We start from the raw sequence: 16,810 nt of genomic DNA, 5'->3' as shown, positions 1-16,810 counted from the left end.
AAAGTGGCCAGGTTTGAGGACCCCTGCTTTACACCCTGCTTGTTTCTAGCAGCTTCCTATGGTTTTTTAAAAGGATTGTTAACCAGAGAATGGATCACAGTCTCACTGCATAAGTGGATCCAGAAACACTCCATTAAACCTTTCAGTATTTAATATAAAGAACCATCTCTCACCTCTGAGGAGATGAGCCAGTTGCTGAGTGATTAATTCTGGTGCCTTTCGGACAAGCTCTTTTGCTACAAGACAGGAAGCAGATCCTAAGAACTCATTTTGCTCTTCAGGGATGATGACTTTGACAACCGCTGATTCTAAATTTTTATCTTCACTATAAAATAAAAATGTTAAAAATTGCTCATTATTTCATTTGTGTATATTCTGTACAAGTAGAACTCACGGTTTTCCAGTTTCTGGTCTGGTATTTTAACCACTACACTGAACTGGCCCTTAATGTAACATTGGGCTTAATCTAAATATAGTTAAGTAATATTGCTCTTAAATTAGCAACAAACCTATTGTGATATGTTAATAATTCCTTTATATTATTACTTGGGCATATGACGCCAATGACAGCCAAGAGTATGGAAAGAACACCATAAATTTATTTGGCTGCTTCCATCTTCATGATATTGTGTGTGCTAACAACATTCCCCAGCCAAGCTGTGATACCGTTTCCCTGAAAGTAAGGTCTCCCCCAAAAATAAGCCCTAGCTTGATTTTTGGAGGGGGGCCTAATATAAACCCTTCCCCCAAAATAAGCCCTAGTTTTGGGGTGAGGCACACACTTAAAAATCAAGCTCAGGCAGGGGTGGGGTTTGGATCTGCCCCATGAATCCCACATCCACTTACCTTGCAGCCAGGCCTCTCCTCGCCGGCCCACTTCTTCTGAGGCGTCTTCTGCAGCCAGACCTGCATTTCTCAGTCAGCATTTCTGGAAAGGCCACTACAGCAGAGTACCAAACTATGGATTGAATCCATAGCTCGGTACTCAGCTGCAGAGGCCTTCCGGAAAGGCCTGACTGTGAAATGCAGGCCAGAATGCAGCTGCAGAATGAAGCTCTCCTTCGGCTGCAGAAGAAGTGGACCGGCTGGGCAGGGCTGTCGGTGCAGGAGGTGAGTAAAAAAGACACCCCCTGAAAATAAGACCTGGTGCCTCTTTTGGAGGCAAAAAAAAAAGACCCGGTTTTATTTTGGGGGAAAACCGGGTAGGAATGACTTAAGCATACCGGACTCTTGTTGGATAAAAATCTGTTTTTCTGTTGAGGAAACTTTACACTGATGAAAAGCAGCTCTGTTAGAACAATAAGAATTATAAGTTACTGAAACATTGTTGAAGAGTCCTTTGAATTTCTGCTTTACACAGAATCAACCCCTGAATTGAGCTGATGATGACGCATAAACAAACATTGCAACTAAGAGTTATAGAGACATTACAAGACATGTGGCTCACAAGAAATTTCTCTCTCACGCATTCTCTCTACAGTTCTCCAAGGATATATTTACACTAGCACTTTGATATGGAGGGTTAAGAGTTTCCAACATTTTACAAGGTTGCTCTAGTCCTATTTGCTCCCGCAAGTTTCTGAACTACAACTTCCAACATTTTTCACCACCTGTCGTTTGGGTGGGATTGTTGAGAGTTTTAGTTTGCAGCACTTGAAGATCATATATTCATTACTCATATATATAAAAACTGTAGCACAAGAGTTTCTTTTGATGAAATTCCTGTCCCCTTCTAGAAGTAGTTTCCCTCCCCCGCTCCTCTAGTAGTACAAATTTGAAAGAATAAATTTCAGAACTTAGATTCCTCCTTTTCTTTCTAACAATGCTGTATTCTCTGAAATCCTGTCTACACCAATCATGCAAAAAATATTCTGTTACAAATTAGTACACTTTTTGTGTGAAAACCTAGTAAAAACTGGAGGCAAATGTTCCCTTAAAGGACATTCCAGGTTAAGATAAGGTGGTTTTTTTTCCCAAAACCTACAGTAGGAAAGAAAAATATTACTCTTAGTGCTGCTACTCTTCTCCTTTTGCTGGTGCCATTTTTATAAATCTGACATTTAACTTAGGTTGCACACTTAATTCCAACTGAAATGTCATGCATCACTTAAAGAATATCTAATAGGTTTCTTAAACAGAGACAGGACTTTACAGATAGAGATCAATGAATAAGTCTTGAGTAAATTATCTCCAACTCCAACATTTCATTATCCTTTGAATACTATAATGTTTTGTGAATATCAGTTTCATTTTGTGATTCAAAAGCTTCAAAATAAAGTAACCAGTAATTTATCCAAGAATAAGATAAACTACAAGGAAAGAGGATGTCTAGAAGTAGCTATACATGACTGTGTCTACGGAGATTCTCCATCATCCAGGTCATAGTTGTTTGAAAAAGCACCTTTGAGATGTACATGAATCTGTTTAAGCAGGGTTTGTTAATAATAATAATAATAGCAACAACAATAACAACAACAACAATAATAACAACGATGATGATGATGATGAATAAGGATTTCAGGATGATACCTTGTCAACGTACTGCTGTTCACCAGAGTAAGAAGCAATTTCCCTTCACTGTTCAGTTGATACAAATTGATTTCATCACGGAATATATGGAGAGACTCTGGCATATTCAGCTCCTCCAAAATAAATCTAGTTTCTGGGTGGTAGCAGATTTCTCTTCTTGATATATTCAGTACTGGCAAACATAAGATGTTAGGTGGACTGACCTACATCAAGAGAATTCCTGGAAATTAGAAAGCTCTCCAATGGTGAGGATAACAATTTCATTATGAGCTGACACCACACCCTGAATCAAGTTTGCACTTCCATGAGAAATGTCTGATTCCTTGGAAAAATTTTCACTGCAACTTTATAGTTGACATTTTTTCCAGCCCAGAAATAGATGAAGTGGAATAGATATTATGCAAGCATCTTCATGAATAAAAACAGTACGGTATAGGTTTATTATAATACATGAATATTAAAGCACCCAGTGTTCATGTCTGATAAAATTGTATCATTCTAAAGTAACCGAAGATTTTTTTCTCCAACAATAAATACATCAAGATACAAGTTTACTCTAAATGTACAGAATAGACATATCATGATAAATTATGGTTTATTTTAAAGATGATTTGTTGAACAAACCCTAGTGACCTGGTTCATAGATATATCTATGGGCCAAACCCAGAGGCCCCAAAAAGATACTATACCAGTCCTGGGAGTTCAGTTTTGACAGCAAATTTCTTTTCAGTTGTATAGTTAATGGAAGGAGTAGAGAAAAAAAAAACTTCTATGCATCCACCAAAAACTATGCAGTTTTACTTAGTGGATATGTGTGGGTAAGCAAAAGGAATCTCTATGCAACAAATATTTTAAGTATAAAAACAGTTTATAAGGAAAAATATATGGGATAGTCAGAGCAGAATTCTAGATGTAGACTAATTATATATGTAAAATATTTTTGGGATAACAGTGCTACAGTTATTAGACAAACATCAGAGATTAAAACAAATAGCCTTGCAAAGTTTCACAGTCATTAAATCAGTTTTGCTATTATATAAATGACTAATATTTATATGATAATGAAGTTACAAAGACTGAGACATAATGACATACAAAATATTTACCTTTTCAAGATAGTAGGCATAAGCTAAAGCAGAAATAAGTGAATCCAAATCACAGGATTTCTTTCCAAGGACTACATGTACTTTATCCAAATGTTTATTACGACTCTAAAACAAAAGTCAATTTTAAGTGGTTAAGGAATGCATACATGTGCTACTTCTTGAAACAGCAAAAAAAACCCAAACCCAAACCCCAAATTTATTTATGGGATAGTAGCAGGCCATCTTTGCTGCTTGGTACATATGAGATTAGAAATGATATAACAAAGGTAGAAGCCCAGCTCAAATGTTAGAGAAACTATAGTTGTGTCTATATGAACAAGCAAAGAACATAGAACAATCTTTATTACAGTCACAGCACTGAACAAGCAAAAATAATCCAAGTCATTCCTATATCCCAGGGGTATCAAACTCGCAATGTCATGTGACGTGTCATGACATATCACGACTTTTTTTCCATTGCCAGCAATGGGGTGGGTGCAGTTTTGGCATGACACATCCAGCCGCGGGCTGGCAGTTTGACACCCCTGCTATATCCTCTCTCTTCTTTTTTATGTCAGGGACTTATCGTGTCTGCTTCTATTTATTTATTATTGGGACTTATATGCCGCCCTATCTCCCGAAGGACTCAGGGCGGCTAACAACAATAAAACACAATAATACAAATGTTAGAAAAGATTAAACTAACAAGCCCCAGTGATAAAATATTAAAAACATTTTTTATAAAAAAAAACCTATCGTCAGTCCAGGTCAGCCTGATGGAAAAGAAATGTTTTGAGGTCACGACGCTTCTAGTTCTAAACAGACTGTAATTCACCATTACAATGGTATATCGGTACTCATCATGAATTAGTTCTGGGAGGTGCAATGAGTAGGAAAAAGAATGGGTACCAAACAAATTTTTACTCTAAAGAATAATGTAGTGAGCTATAAGGCAGCTGACACTGACAAGTTTTAGCTTGTACATTGAATACCAAACACATGATGAACACCGAGACAAAATGTTAATGTCAAAATGCATTGAGTACCAAATTTATGAGTTTCAAAGCAGTTGAGTACCAAAGTACCACTGTATCCCCATGCACAGGCAGCCATGGTTTGTTAAACATCTAGCTATTGGAGAGATGAGGACTAGGGGTCAACTACCCACTTAAAATAAAGTAGCTCAATACATACTGAGAATGTACACTGGGGAAAAGTCCATGGGGATAGGCCAAATCACAAAATATTACAAAAGACAAAGTAGACTTGGCTTGAGGCAAACTAAATAGATTCAGAAGAAAACATTAAATATAACAATTAATCGTGCAAGACCTAGTGGAGATATTGAAATAACTACTGTAATATGACTAAAGGAAAAAAGCACATCCATTCCTAACTACTGTATATTAAATTCTCTGTAAAAAAGATGGGAAAGAAATATGTCTGCCCACTGTATTTCTGCAGCTTCATGCATACCTTTGTAAAGATGTAAAAATATATTATCAGAATCATTCTCTATAAGAAAGAAGTAATACAGTATTAGAAAATCAGGCTGTTCAACTACATGAACAAAATATGATCAAAGACAAGTGCTGATGAGACATCAAACAGTCTCATTTTAAAAAATCAAATATAGCTATTCTTTGATTTAATATAGCAAAATAAAATGTCATGAGAATAATAGAAATGTGGTAATAAATTGATTGTACAGTACCCATTTCTGCAGACTAAAAGCATATCGGGTTAACAGTTTCTCCCAGAGATATTAAGTATATCTATTGCGAACATGTACCAATGTCTAATAATTCTTTATATCAATTGTCAATAAATTACACAAAATATGATAGCATGGCAATCATTTGTACACCATCTCCGTACATTTATATAAAGTAAGAACTAGTCCCTCTATTGATAGCCATACAGAGGATGCAAAATTACTTGTCATAACAAAATCCAGTAAAAGATTTAGCGCCACTCTTATTTCATCTACTCTGGAATACTTCACATTAGCATCTACATCCCCTGGTTTCTAGAATGGTGAAATTAGTTCAAGTTTTCAAAAATAAAATATAATTAATCCTTGTAGGATAATTTATTTTTCAACAACTTCAGTGTAGGAGCATAACATCTTAAGCCACCTATGTGTAAATTGGGGCAATATACTAATTTATTAAACAAGGAATAAAGTATCTCCTAGAACCACTCCCAATGGCCATACCTAGTTCACCCTGAAATGCCTTAGTTTCTGCCATGAGATAAATGGAATACATACCCAAATGAATGAAAAGTGAATATTTACTCATACAAATGTATGAGTTTTATTAAGATCTAAACAAAAAAAAGTAAAAGTGACATTTTATAACAAAGAGTATTTTCAGCCTTTATGATTGCAGAAAAAAATCAGACTGTTACCTTGTCTCTATCTGATTATAAAACAAAGACATTACTGCAATTACTTTATAAATCTTTCATAAACCAAGTAATCAAAACAAGTTCCTGTAATGCATGCATTTTCTCTTTTAACACACACCACTCAATTCACTTTTCAGCAGCTAATAACACCATTTCATCGTGATCCAACATGGAACAAAAACTCTACTTGTGTCATACTGCCCAGCATCTATTTTTCTTCCTCCTCAAAAATTGAACTCCCTAAAATTTCCATTTTATTTTGTTTCCCAACTCTGCATGCCCATTGCCTGCCTGCCTATCTCTATCTCTATCTCTATCTCTGTCTGCCTATCTATATATCTAATCTATCATCTATCATCTACCTATCTCTATCTCTGTCTCTACCTACCTACCTACCTACCGACCTACTTACCTACCTACCTCATTAATTCAATGTTTTGAAAAATATTTCTTCTCCCTTGTCTTTCAGATAACCAAGTTTTCATAATTTAGTCTATGAATCTACTGCTTTACTTAGGTGCTCCTGATTTGGGAATCAGTAGTTGGATTCAAGTTCTTTCCCATGCTTTCAAATATAAAATGTCCTCTATGTGTTCAAAGAAAACATTCTAAGGCAATTATGTTCCTTAGCATGAATTCCCATAGTTCTATAAATTCATGCACAAAGGGAATGAGATGTTGCACAGACAAATCTTAACATGAATTTTCTTTCTAGTTTTGCAAAAGAACTGCACTGTGATGTAGAGTAATCCTACAGTAACAGTTGGCTTGTAACTGCTGGGGGAAACAATAATGGCAAGTTTTACTTAAAAAAAAATAGAAAGTAGCATCAATTTGATAGCAATGACTATTAGACTCAGCTAGTTTTTCTTTCTCAAAATATTTATGCCATACATGTTTCTGTTTCCAATATGCAGTATGTATGTTTAATCTGCGTGCGAGAGAGAAATGGCTGTGTAAAAGCAAGGAGAGGAATAGAAGAATTCAGACATTGGGGAAAAATATATGGGGATTTTTAGTGAAACAAAAGGTTAGCCTAAGGAAACAGGAAAGAGTGAGAAAGAAATTTATGATTGTCCTGTCTTGTCTTGCTTTTGTAGCAGAGTTGGGGTGAGAATGGGGCCAGTTGAAAGGCTTTGCAAGAGCCCTGTTGATTAGGCAGGAAGAGGAGGAGCTCCGGCAGCTGCCATGGGTCTGGCGGTGGGGTGAGGAGAGAAGGTAAAGGAGAAGGAAGCCGATAGAAGTGAGGAAGAGAGAAGGCTTGGTGGAGCTTGCCATTCTGAGGCAGCTGATTGAAGAGAGAGTAAGAAGCTGGGGTTTTCTCATTTGCTTTTTTTGCTTCATTACAGGCAAGCCTGATGAAAGGGGGAGGGATGGAGAGAGTGAAAGTAGTTACTGGGGCTGTTTGCTTGAAGCAGGCCAGGCAGGGAGGGATAGAGGGTGACAGTAGTTGCTGGAGATGTTTGCTGGAAGAAGGCCAGGCAGAGAGAGAGAGCTTGCCAGAGCTGTTTGCCTGAAGCAGGCCAGAGAGAGAGAGAGAGAGAGAGAGAGAGAGAGAGAGGGTGAGAATGGCTGGTTGGAGCTGTTTGCTTGAAGCAGGCCAGGCAGATAGAGAGAGAGAGTGAGGGGTGGGGAAAGGTGAAATTTTACTGTTTCTTTCTCTTTTGTTGTGGGCAGGCCAGACAAAGAGAGGGAGAGAGGGTAGTTTGGGGAGATTTAATTCCTTTCCCTCGTTGGAATAAGTTAGGCATAGGGAGAGTTAGGGAAGAGTTTGATATACAGTATGTCTTTTAGTGGAGATAAGGGGTTTTTTCTTTATAGGATCAGCTGGGGGAGATAAAAAGGGATTACATGGAGTGAGGTCAGAGAGGGGCAAGGAGAGTGGATAAAGGAGGCCTCTGCTAGCACCAGAGATTGGTTGACATCATTCTGGGCAAGTTGTTGTCATCAAAGATGGATTAATATCGTCCTGGGCAAGGTGTTGCCACCAGACTGGCTGCCATTGTTTTAGGCAAGTTTCTGTCACCAGAGACTGATCACTATTGTTTTAGGCAAGTTGCTGTCACCAGAGACTGCCATCATTCTAGGCAAGTTGCCATTACCAGAGGCCAATTAACATCATTCTGGGCAAGTTGTTGTCATTAGAGATTGACTACCATCTTCCCTGTAAGTTCTTATTGCCTGAGGTCAACCACCATCATCCCAAGTGAGTCACCGTCGAGAGAGAGCGACTATCACTGCCCCATTTGTGTGGCTGCCGATTGTGACTGAATATCACTGTGTTACATGCCCTGTTAGGCAGAGGCACCAACATGAGAGACCTCTTTGGGCTAGTGGCCACTTGGAGGGAAGGTTGTGAGGGCCCCGAATTAAGCGGTCCCTATGGGGTGCCGCTACACTTTGATATAAGAGAAAGGAAAGGAGAAATTGTTTCAGACTTACAAGATTCTAGCTTATATCTATAGAGTCTTAGTATAACTTGTGATATCTGTTTCCTGATCTGGCCTATTTCAAATTGTTGCCATGGGATAAATGGGGTATATTGAATGAGCAAAATGCAAGAGAGAAGATTAGAAAATAAATCTGAATTTTGGCAAATCCTCAGAGATCATATTCTGACAGTGAGATGGCTTCACCCACTTTAAGATATTTATTAAATTGTTGTTGGTATATGTATCTAAACACATTTTTTCTGATTTCTTGTGTTGATGCAGTTTTCAGTTGCTTATAGAACTATAAGACTTGATTGATCAAGGCTTGCTCTATAGAAGATAGCAAGAAAAGTAATCAATTTACATAGGTAACAATGGATTGGCAGAGTATTTTTCTTCAAGCCCTCCTCAATTAGATGGTGAGATGTTGCATTCCACACCTTCTAAAACTTGGAAGAGTTGCCAACTGAATATAAACATTCTCATAATGGATGCAATCACCAAGTGCCAGCTCTTTGAGATAGGCCAGGTAAGCAAACAGACGATGCAAGGAACACAGGAATGTATTATGGCAGAGTATAATAACAGAAGGAACGCGGTGGCTCAGTGGGTTAGGATGCTGAGCTTGTCGATCAGAAGATCGGCAGTTTGGCGGGTCGAATCCCGAGTGCCACGTAGCAGAGTGAGCGCCTGTTACTCATCCCAGCTTCTGCCAACCTAGCAGTTCGAAAGCACGTAAAAATGCAAGTAGAAAAATAGGGACCACTACAGTGGGAAAGTAACAGCGTTCCGTGCGCCTTTGGCGTCTAGTCATGCCGGCCGCATGACCATGGAGACGTCCTCGGACAAGCGCTGGCTCTTTGGCTTTGAAACAGAGATGAGCACCGGCCCCTAGAGTCGGAAACGACTAGCACACGTGTGCGGGGGAACCTTTACCTATAATAACAGAATCTTGAAAGTCAAAGAAGTTGCCTTCTGCTCTTTCTTATACCAAGCAAGGGCTGTTCTCTTTCTCATGCCTCCTCCTTTCCTTGCCTTAACTGCAGTCCGTCTTTAGAGGATCTACACATTCCGCTTTGTGTAGCATGCAGTATTTTTTTGAAAACCCAACCAATCTACTGCAGCCAAATGTGTGGCCACTGCCTAGGCCAGTGATGGTGAACCTTTTAGAGATTGAGTGCCCAAACGGCAACCCAAAACCCACTTATGTATCATCGGGTGGGCATGGTCCATTGGGTGGGTGTAGCCCATTGGGTGGGCGTGGCTGCAGTGGTAACGGCAGACTGGGTGGGACAAAAAAGTTCAATCAATCAATTCCAACTTTGCGAGATCTTTTTTTTTCCCGTGAGAAGTTGAAATTGATTGATTGATTGAACCTTTTTTTTTTTTGCACACGGTGGCGGAGGCCTAAAGCAAAAAGGGGTTATAAAACCCAGCTGAAGGCCTAGGACTGGGGTGACTGCGTGCGTGCCCACAGAGAGGGCTCTGCGTGCCACCTGTGGCACGTGTGCTATAGGTTCGCCACCACGGGCCTAGGCTTTCACAATTACCTCCACCCTGAAAGACATGCTACAAAGCACCTCCAGCACCAACACTGCCAGCTCCATTGCTATTGCTTCTCCACTACCCTCTGAACAACTGATTGGCATGCCAACTGTTCTTTACTGGCCAGCAAATATTTTAATGTAGCAGTGTGACCCTTTCCCCTCTATGAATTATGTTGGCCTGCTCTTCACTAAGACATTGGAGCCAAACCAAACTTTATTGGTATATTGCTGTTTGGTGTTTTATTTGTTAATGCATTTTGGCTTAAACAAAAACGATTGCTTTTGAAGCTTTAGAGCTACAAAACTGATTTCTCTTTTGCAAGTGGTGTAGGATGCTTGGTTATTAGAATCAACAAACAATCCCTGAATTAAGTGGGCCTTCTCTCTAAAATATTAAGCAGGAATATTAATAATTAAACGACAGTTTACATTTTGGGAATTCTATATGTAACCGGTTCGTAGAAATTTAATATCTATTTTAGAACAATAAATGTTGGCCAATGGGCAGGAAAATCATGTATCAGAATCTACTATCCTATCTCATCATTCTGCTGGACTTTTAAAAAGCATCTGTCAGAAGAGAATAGTGATTGTGTTTATTCTTGTATTCGATTATTAGATTTTAATCTCCATTTTTGCTCTAAATCTAAATCCTGCCACCTTTCCCCCAACCTCTTTTTTAAATGCATCTCTAAAAATGGTACATAAAAATAAATGTGGTGCTTAGCCCAAAACTGTTTGCTCATCCCAAGTCAATGACTACTATTCTCCGTTGTACCAGGGATTGAAATTCTGAATAAAAATAGGAGGTAATAGAGCAGCCACGGGGAAACAGCAATAAGTTCTTAACTAAGCCTTATGAGGAGAAACTGAAAAATTATTCAAAACCTTGCAAAAAGGGGACCAGAAGGAAATAAGTCAAAAACATGTCTTTTGTCTCTCCAGAGGCTAAAACATTGGATAACGTCTTTAATCTTGAAGTTACAGGAAGACAGATCCCAACTGAATGTGAGAAAAAGTTTCCCAACACAAACAGAGCTTTGACTGTAAAAATAATTACAGAAGGATTTGCTTAATTGTCCTGCAGTAGATGTATTCAGAGACTAGACAAATAACTGTCAGGGATATTTTATTCTGGATTCCTGCTTTGAGCAAGAATTGGATTTGGTAGTCTAAATCCTTTCCAGTGACATTCTATTTCACACAAAAAAGGTTGTTTCTTCTTTTTAAAAAATAAGAAGGTATTCCAACTTAATAAGGTTTGTTAAAATAAATATTCTTTTTTTTTATTGAAAAGTTTTACAATACAGTTTTCCTTTAAAGAACCCCCCCTTCCCCCACCCTCCTCCCCCCCCTACCTCCCCCCTACCTCCCCCCCTCCCTCCTCACCCCCCTACCTCCCCCCCTCCCCCCTCCCCCCCCGGACTTCCCAGAGCTAAATACAAGGTATATATATATAAAAAAGCAATCATAAACAACCATATACTAACAATTACAAGTTCTAAAATCCATTACTCTCTAGCTTATATAGGATAAAACAATCCTTAGCAATATTAAATATATATAAGAAACTAACATAAAAAAAAGAAAAAACAAAGCGAAGGAAGACTTATTCGAATGCTACGTAAAACTTCTTAACCCTATACTTGTTCTGGATAAACTCAATCCATTTTCTCCATTCCATAATATAATGTTCTTACGAATGATCTTTCAAATAGGCCGAGATCTTCGCCATCTCTGCCAGGTCGGAAACCTTTAAAATCCACTCTTGTATAGTCGGCAGTTCCTCTTTCTTCCAATATTGACCTATCAAAAGTCTTGCTGCCGTAACTAAGTTCAACATCAACTTGGAGTCCACAACTGTAGCGTCAACAATTATTCCCAACAAAAAAAATTGTGGGCAAAATTTTATCCTCCGTTTAAAAACCTTCTGCATATTCCACCAGACTTTTATCCAAAAAGCCTTAACCTTTTTACATGTCCACCATATGTGAAAATATGTTGCATCTTCATCACCGCACCTCCAACATTTAGGCTGGTAATTCGGATACATACTTGCAAGCTTTTTAGGATCTAAATGCCATCTATAAAACATTTTATAAAAGTTCTCTCTTAGATTTTGAGCTTGAGTAAATTTTACATTCCTCACCCAAATCTTTTCCCACGTATCCATTGTAATAACTTCCTGAATGTTTTGGGCCCATTTTATCATGCAATCCTTAACCAGCTCTGTTTCTGAATCGATCTCTATCAATGCAAGATATATCCGTTTAATATGTGCTGGTCCTTGATTTCTAATTTGCTTTATCAAATTTTCATCAGTCATTACAAATCCATTTTTCTGGTCTTCTTTCCACCTGGCCCGTAACTGAATATATTGAAACCAAGTTCGAACAATCTTCTCTTCTCGCAAGAAATTATATGATTTCAGGCACCAAACATTCCTTTCCAAACTTAAAATTTCCTTGTAGGTAGTCTCATCGTGTTTGAAACCAGCATGTATATTTTCTATTGCGTGTTTTGGAATTGCCCACAATGGTATCTTGCTGCTTAACTTGTATCTGTACTTCTTCCAAACTCTCAGCAGTGCCTGTCTTAAAATATGCATCCTAAACACAGAATCTACCTTCTTGTCATACAACAAATATGCATGCCAGCCAAACAACAAATCATGGCCCTCAAGATTTAATAACCTCGGTTGCGTCAAATTAATCCAATCGCTTATTCCTACCAATGCAGCAGCTTCATAATATAATTTAAGATTTGGCAATTTAAGGCCACCTCTCTCACGAGTATCCTGCATAATCTTAAGTTTAACTCGTGGCTTTTTCCCTGCCCACACAAATTTATTGATACCACGCTGCCATTCCTCCAGATTAGAATCTTTCTTAAGAATCGGTATCATTTGAAATAAAAATAAAAATTTGGGCAGGACATTCATTTTCACTGCTGCAATCCGTCCCAACAAAGACAATTGCAATTTTTCCCAACTCTCCAATTCTTTTTGAATTTTCCCCCATAGTTTTTCATAATTATTTTTATATAGCTTTGTATTAGAGGGCGACAAAGTCACCCCCAAATATTTAACCCTTTTAACAATCTCAAATCCAGTTAATCCTTCTAAAAGAGCCTTCTGTGAAACTGTCATATTTCTAGCCAAAATTTTAGTTTTCTGTATATTTACTTTAAATCCAGAAACCTTCCCATATTGTGTTATTAGCTCCATCAGGTCCACAACAGAGTTCTCTGGCTGGGTCACTGTAACAACCAGATCATCTGCAAATGCTCTCAATCTATAGTCCTGATCTCCAACTTGTATCCCCTTAATTTTTTCCGACTTCCGAATCTTAACCAATAATATCTCTAATGTTAACACAAATAACAAGGGCGATAGCGGACACCCTTGCCTTGTGCCCTTCTCAATATTACATGCTGTTGTCAGGCTATTGTTAACTATGATTCGGGCAGTTTGTTTTTGATATAATGCCCTAATCGGTTGTAGAAATTTTTCCCCAAAATCCATTTTGTCTAAAACTTTCAACAAAAATTGCCAATTCAATTGATCAAAAGCCTTTTCAGCATCTAAAAAGATTAGCGCTGCAGAGATCTGGTTGTGCCTTTCCAAAAACTCTAACACATCAACTATATGTCTCACGTTATTTTTCATTTGTCTACCACTAATAAACCCCGTTTGATCCCCATGAACCACCTGTTGTAGAACCCTCATCAGTCTATTAGCCAAAACCTTAGCAAATATCTTATAATCTGTATTTAAAAGCGATATCGGTCTGTAATTTTTAACTAAAGTAGCATCCTGGTCTTCCTTCGGAATCAAAGAAATAAAAGCTGTTCTCCAAGACGGTGGCACCTTTCCCCCCCTCTGGATTGTCTGGAACAGTTCCTTTAACGGTTTTATCATCTCTAATTGTAAGTTCTTATAATAGGCCGCAGTCAAGCCATCCGTGCCTGGTGCTTTATCCACCTTCAGTTCCTTAATAGCTGTAAAAATTTCTTCTTCTGTAATCAGCTGATTAATCCCCTCTTTTTGTACTTGCGTAAGAACCGGGATGCTAGCATTCTCCAAGTACGTATCAATATCTTTTGCATTAATATCCTCTTTAGTATATAATTTCGAATAAAAATCCACAAAAGCATCCTTAATAAGATTCTGTTGAAACACGACCCTTCCTTTATACTCAATCTTATCTATATTAGATGCTCTTTGTTTTTTCCTCAGTCTATAAGCTAACCATCTGCCTGGTTTATTAGCATTGCAAAAAGTATTATGCCTAGCAAACCGCAGATTGGTCGCCACTTGATCAGCCATTAATTTATCAAATTGTCCTCTTAACAATCTAATAGCCTCCTTGATCTTCACATCCTCTGGGTTCAAAATCAAAGCCTTTTCTTTTTCCTTTATTTCATTCTCCAGTTCTTTCCTTCTATTTTCTACTACACGTCTATGTCTATTATTCATATGTATCAACACCCCTCTCATATAGGCCTTGCTAGCATCCCAAACCATATCCATAGAAGTACCCTTGTTCATATTAATCTCAAAAAAATCCTTCATCCGCTGTTTACATTCTTCCACATTTCTCTGGTTTCTAAACAAATTCTCATTCACACGCCATGAGCGCCTATCTCTTTTTTCCTTATCAATCTCCAACCAAACTGGACTGTGGTCAGAGATAGTTCTTGCACAAATCTTCACCTTTTTAGTTCTCAAAAAAAGATCATTAGTCGACAAAATAAAATCAATCCTCGAAAAAGATTGGTGTCTATCAGAGTAAAAAGTATAATCCTTCTCCCGCAAGTGTCTCTCACGCCAGATATCTCGCAACTCCAGGTCATCCTTCATTTCAAAAAAAGATTTAGGCAGTCTAGCATGACTTGGAATGCGCTTAAAAGCTCCGGCCTTATCCAACTGTACATCCACAACTCCATTCCAGTCCCCCATAAAAATAAAAGATTTATAATCCAACTGGGTAAGCTTTGTGTGAAGTAAGCTAAAAAAGTCAGCTTGTTGTTGATTTGGTGCATATAGTCCAACTAGAAGCGTCTTTTTACCTTCTAACAACAGCTCAATCATAACATATCTTCCATGCTTATCTGCTTCAATTAAATCCGCTGTTAAGGCATTTTTAACATAAACAACCACTCCATTTTTCTTATTCTCTGCAGAAGCAACAAATTGCGTACCCAGCCTCGCGTTCATTAAATACTTTTGATCCAAAACTCTAATATGCGTTTCTTGCAGACATATAACATCTATCTTAAATTGTTTTAAATATTGAAAAACTTTCTTCCTCTTCTGCGGTGAATTTAGTCCATTAACATTCCAGGTTAGAAATTTAGTTGCCATGCATATCCTCCCAAAGCTCTTGGAGCACAGCTTTGATAGGGCTAATTTCTTTAGGCCGTGCTCCTCCCACAGCTTGGCTATGAATGCGTTGTGAAGTATCTGAAGACTTTTGCTGATCTTGTTCCTTTATTTTCTTTGCTCGTTTTAAAGCAGCACGCGTCACTCTTTGCTCTCTAGGATCATCCAAAGAAGTTGTAGCTTGATCTCCTCCAGCACCATTTTCCTCTTTTTCCTCCTCTTGCTGTTCTTCTTCTCCAGATCCCTTTCCAGCTTCCAGAAGCGTTAATGGGGTTGCTTTTAAGACATTATTGTAGAAGTCACGCGCTTGTTTCACAGTGATCAGCCTATACCTTTTACCTTCATGCATCACCATCAACCCTTCTGGAATCTCCCATCTGAATCTTATATCTCTTTGCTTAAGCTCATGCACCAGAAATGTATAGTCCTTCCTTCCCTTTAAAATCCTTGGAGGAATTTCTTTTAAAACCAAGACTTCTTGTTCAGCAATCACGACTTTAGCATCATAGGCAGCTTGTATAACTTGATCTCTAATTTCTCTTTTCGCAAAATAAACCACCACATCTCTAGGCAGCTTTCTCTGTCTAGCAATCCATGAATTCACCCGAAACACTTTATCCATGGCTGCTCTTATTTCAGATGCTGGCTGGTTCAATACCCCTTCGAGCCTCAGAGATCAGCTGCTTTAAATCTTCTTTAATATTCTCTTTTAAACCTCTGATTCTGACAGCAAACTGCATCTGGTAATATTGGGCAAGGCTTAACTCCCTATCCATTTTGTCTCTTGCATTTTCATTCTCCCGTGCTTTTATTTCTAATATAGCATTCCTTTGAGCCAAATCATCCATTTTTTCATCTAAATCTTCCACACATTCCGCCACTTTATGCACTGAAGACAAAATGTCTACCTTCATCACGCTGAACTTCTGTTCCATCCTTTCTTCCATTCTTTCCTCCAGTTTCTCCAATTTCTCCTCCATCTGTGCAAATTTATCAGCAATTGATTGATTAATTGATTCCAAAAGTACCTGGGCCTGTTTGTCCAAAGCATCTCGCAAATCCTTCGATGTCAGCACTTCAGGAGTGTGCAACGCCTGTAATGATGATTGTTGCACCGGCGAGGATCCACCACTCCGAAGAGTTTTAGGGGGAGGTTTAGCCGCCATCTTTTAGTCCTCAGTTATGACGCACTTTCACTTAAAGTTTAGAAAGTCCAACAAACTCGAGAGTATAGTAAAATAATCCTCTTCACCTTTCCCTCTTGTACCGCTCTGCCTGCTCCTTTAAATCATAGTCCTTTCTTCAGGCAGGGATGGTTCGCAGACGCCTGGCTCTGCTCCAAGAAGTTCGGAGCAGAGACGACGGCCAGCTGGGAGCAACCCAGGCTTCGGGGGAGTTCAATCCTCCAGCCGCCCAAGCTCC

At 38.6% G+C, this 16,810-nt stretch overlaps 1 protein-coding gene across 1 annotated transcript in view; it reads right to left on the bottom strand.

The window, feature by feature from the left end:
* Window positions 1-16,810, bottom strand: part of PRUNE2 (prune homolog 2 with BCH domain) — a gene marked incomplete at both ends in the record, with an annotated part of 119,622 nt that overhangs the window by 91,233 nt on the left and 11,579 nt on the right. Inside the window, 3 exons of the mRNA XM_081320566.1 lie at window positions 174-325; window positions 2,530-2,732; window positions 3,636-3,740. Coding sequence (XP_081176692.1) covers window positions 174-325; window positions 2,530-2,732; window positions 3,636-3,740 — 460 coding nt within the window. The remainder of the gene's footprint in view (window positions 1-173; window positions 326-2,529; window positions 2,733-3,635; window positions 3,741-16,810) is intronic.

The sequence above is a fragment of the Vipera berus genome (assembly GCF_964194415.1).
Source record: "Vipera berus genome assembly, chromosome: 2".
Lineage (NCBI taxonomy): Eukaryota > Metazoa > Chordata > Lepidosauria > Squamata > Viperidae > Vipera > Vipera berus.
The sequence above is the reverse complement of the archived record's forward strand: the minus strand, read 5'-3'. Positions and strand labels throughout refer to the sequence as shown.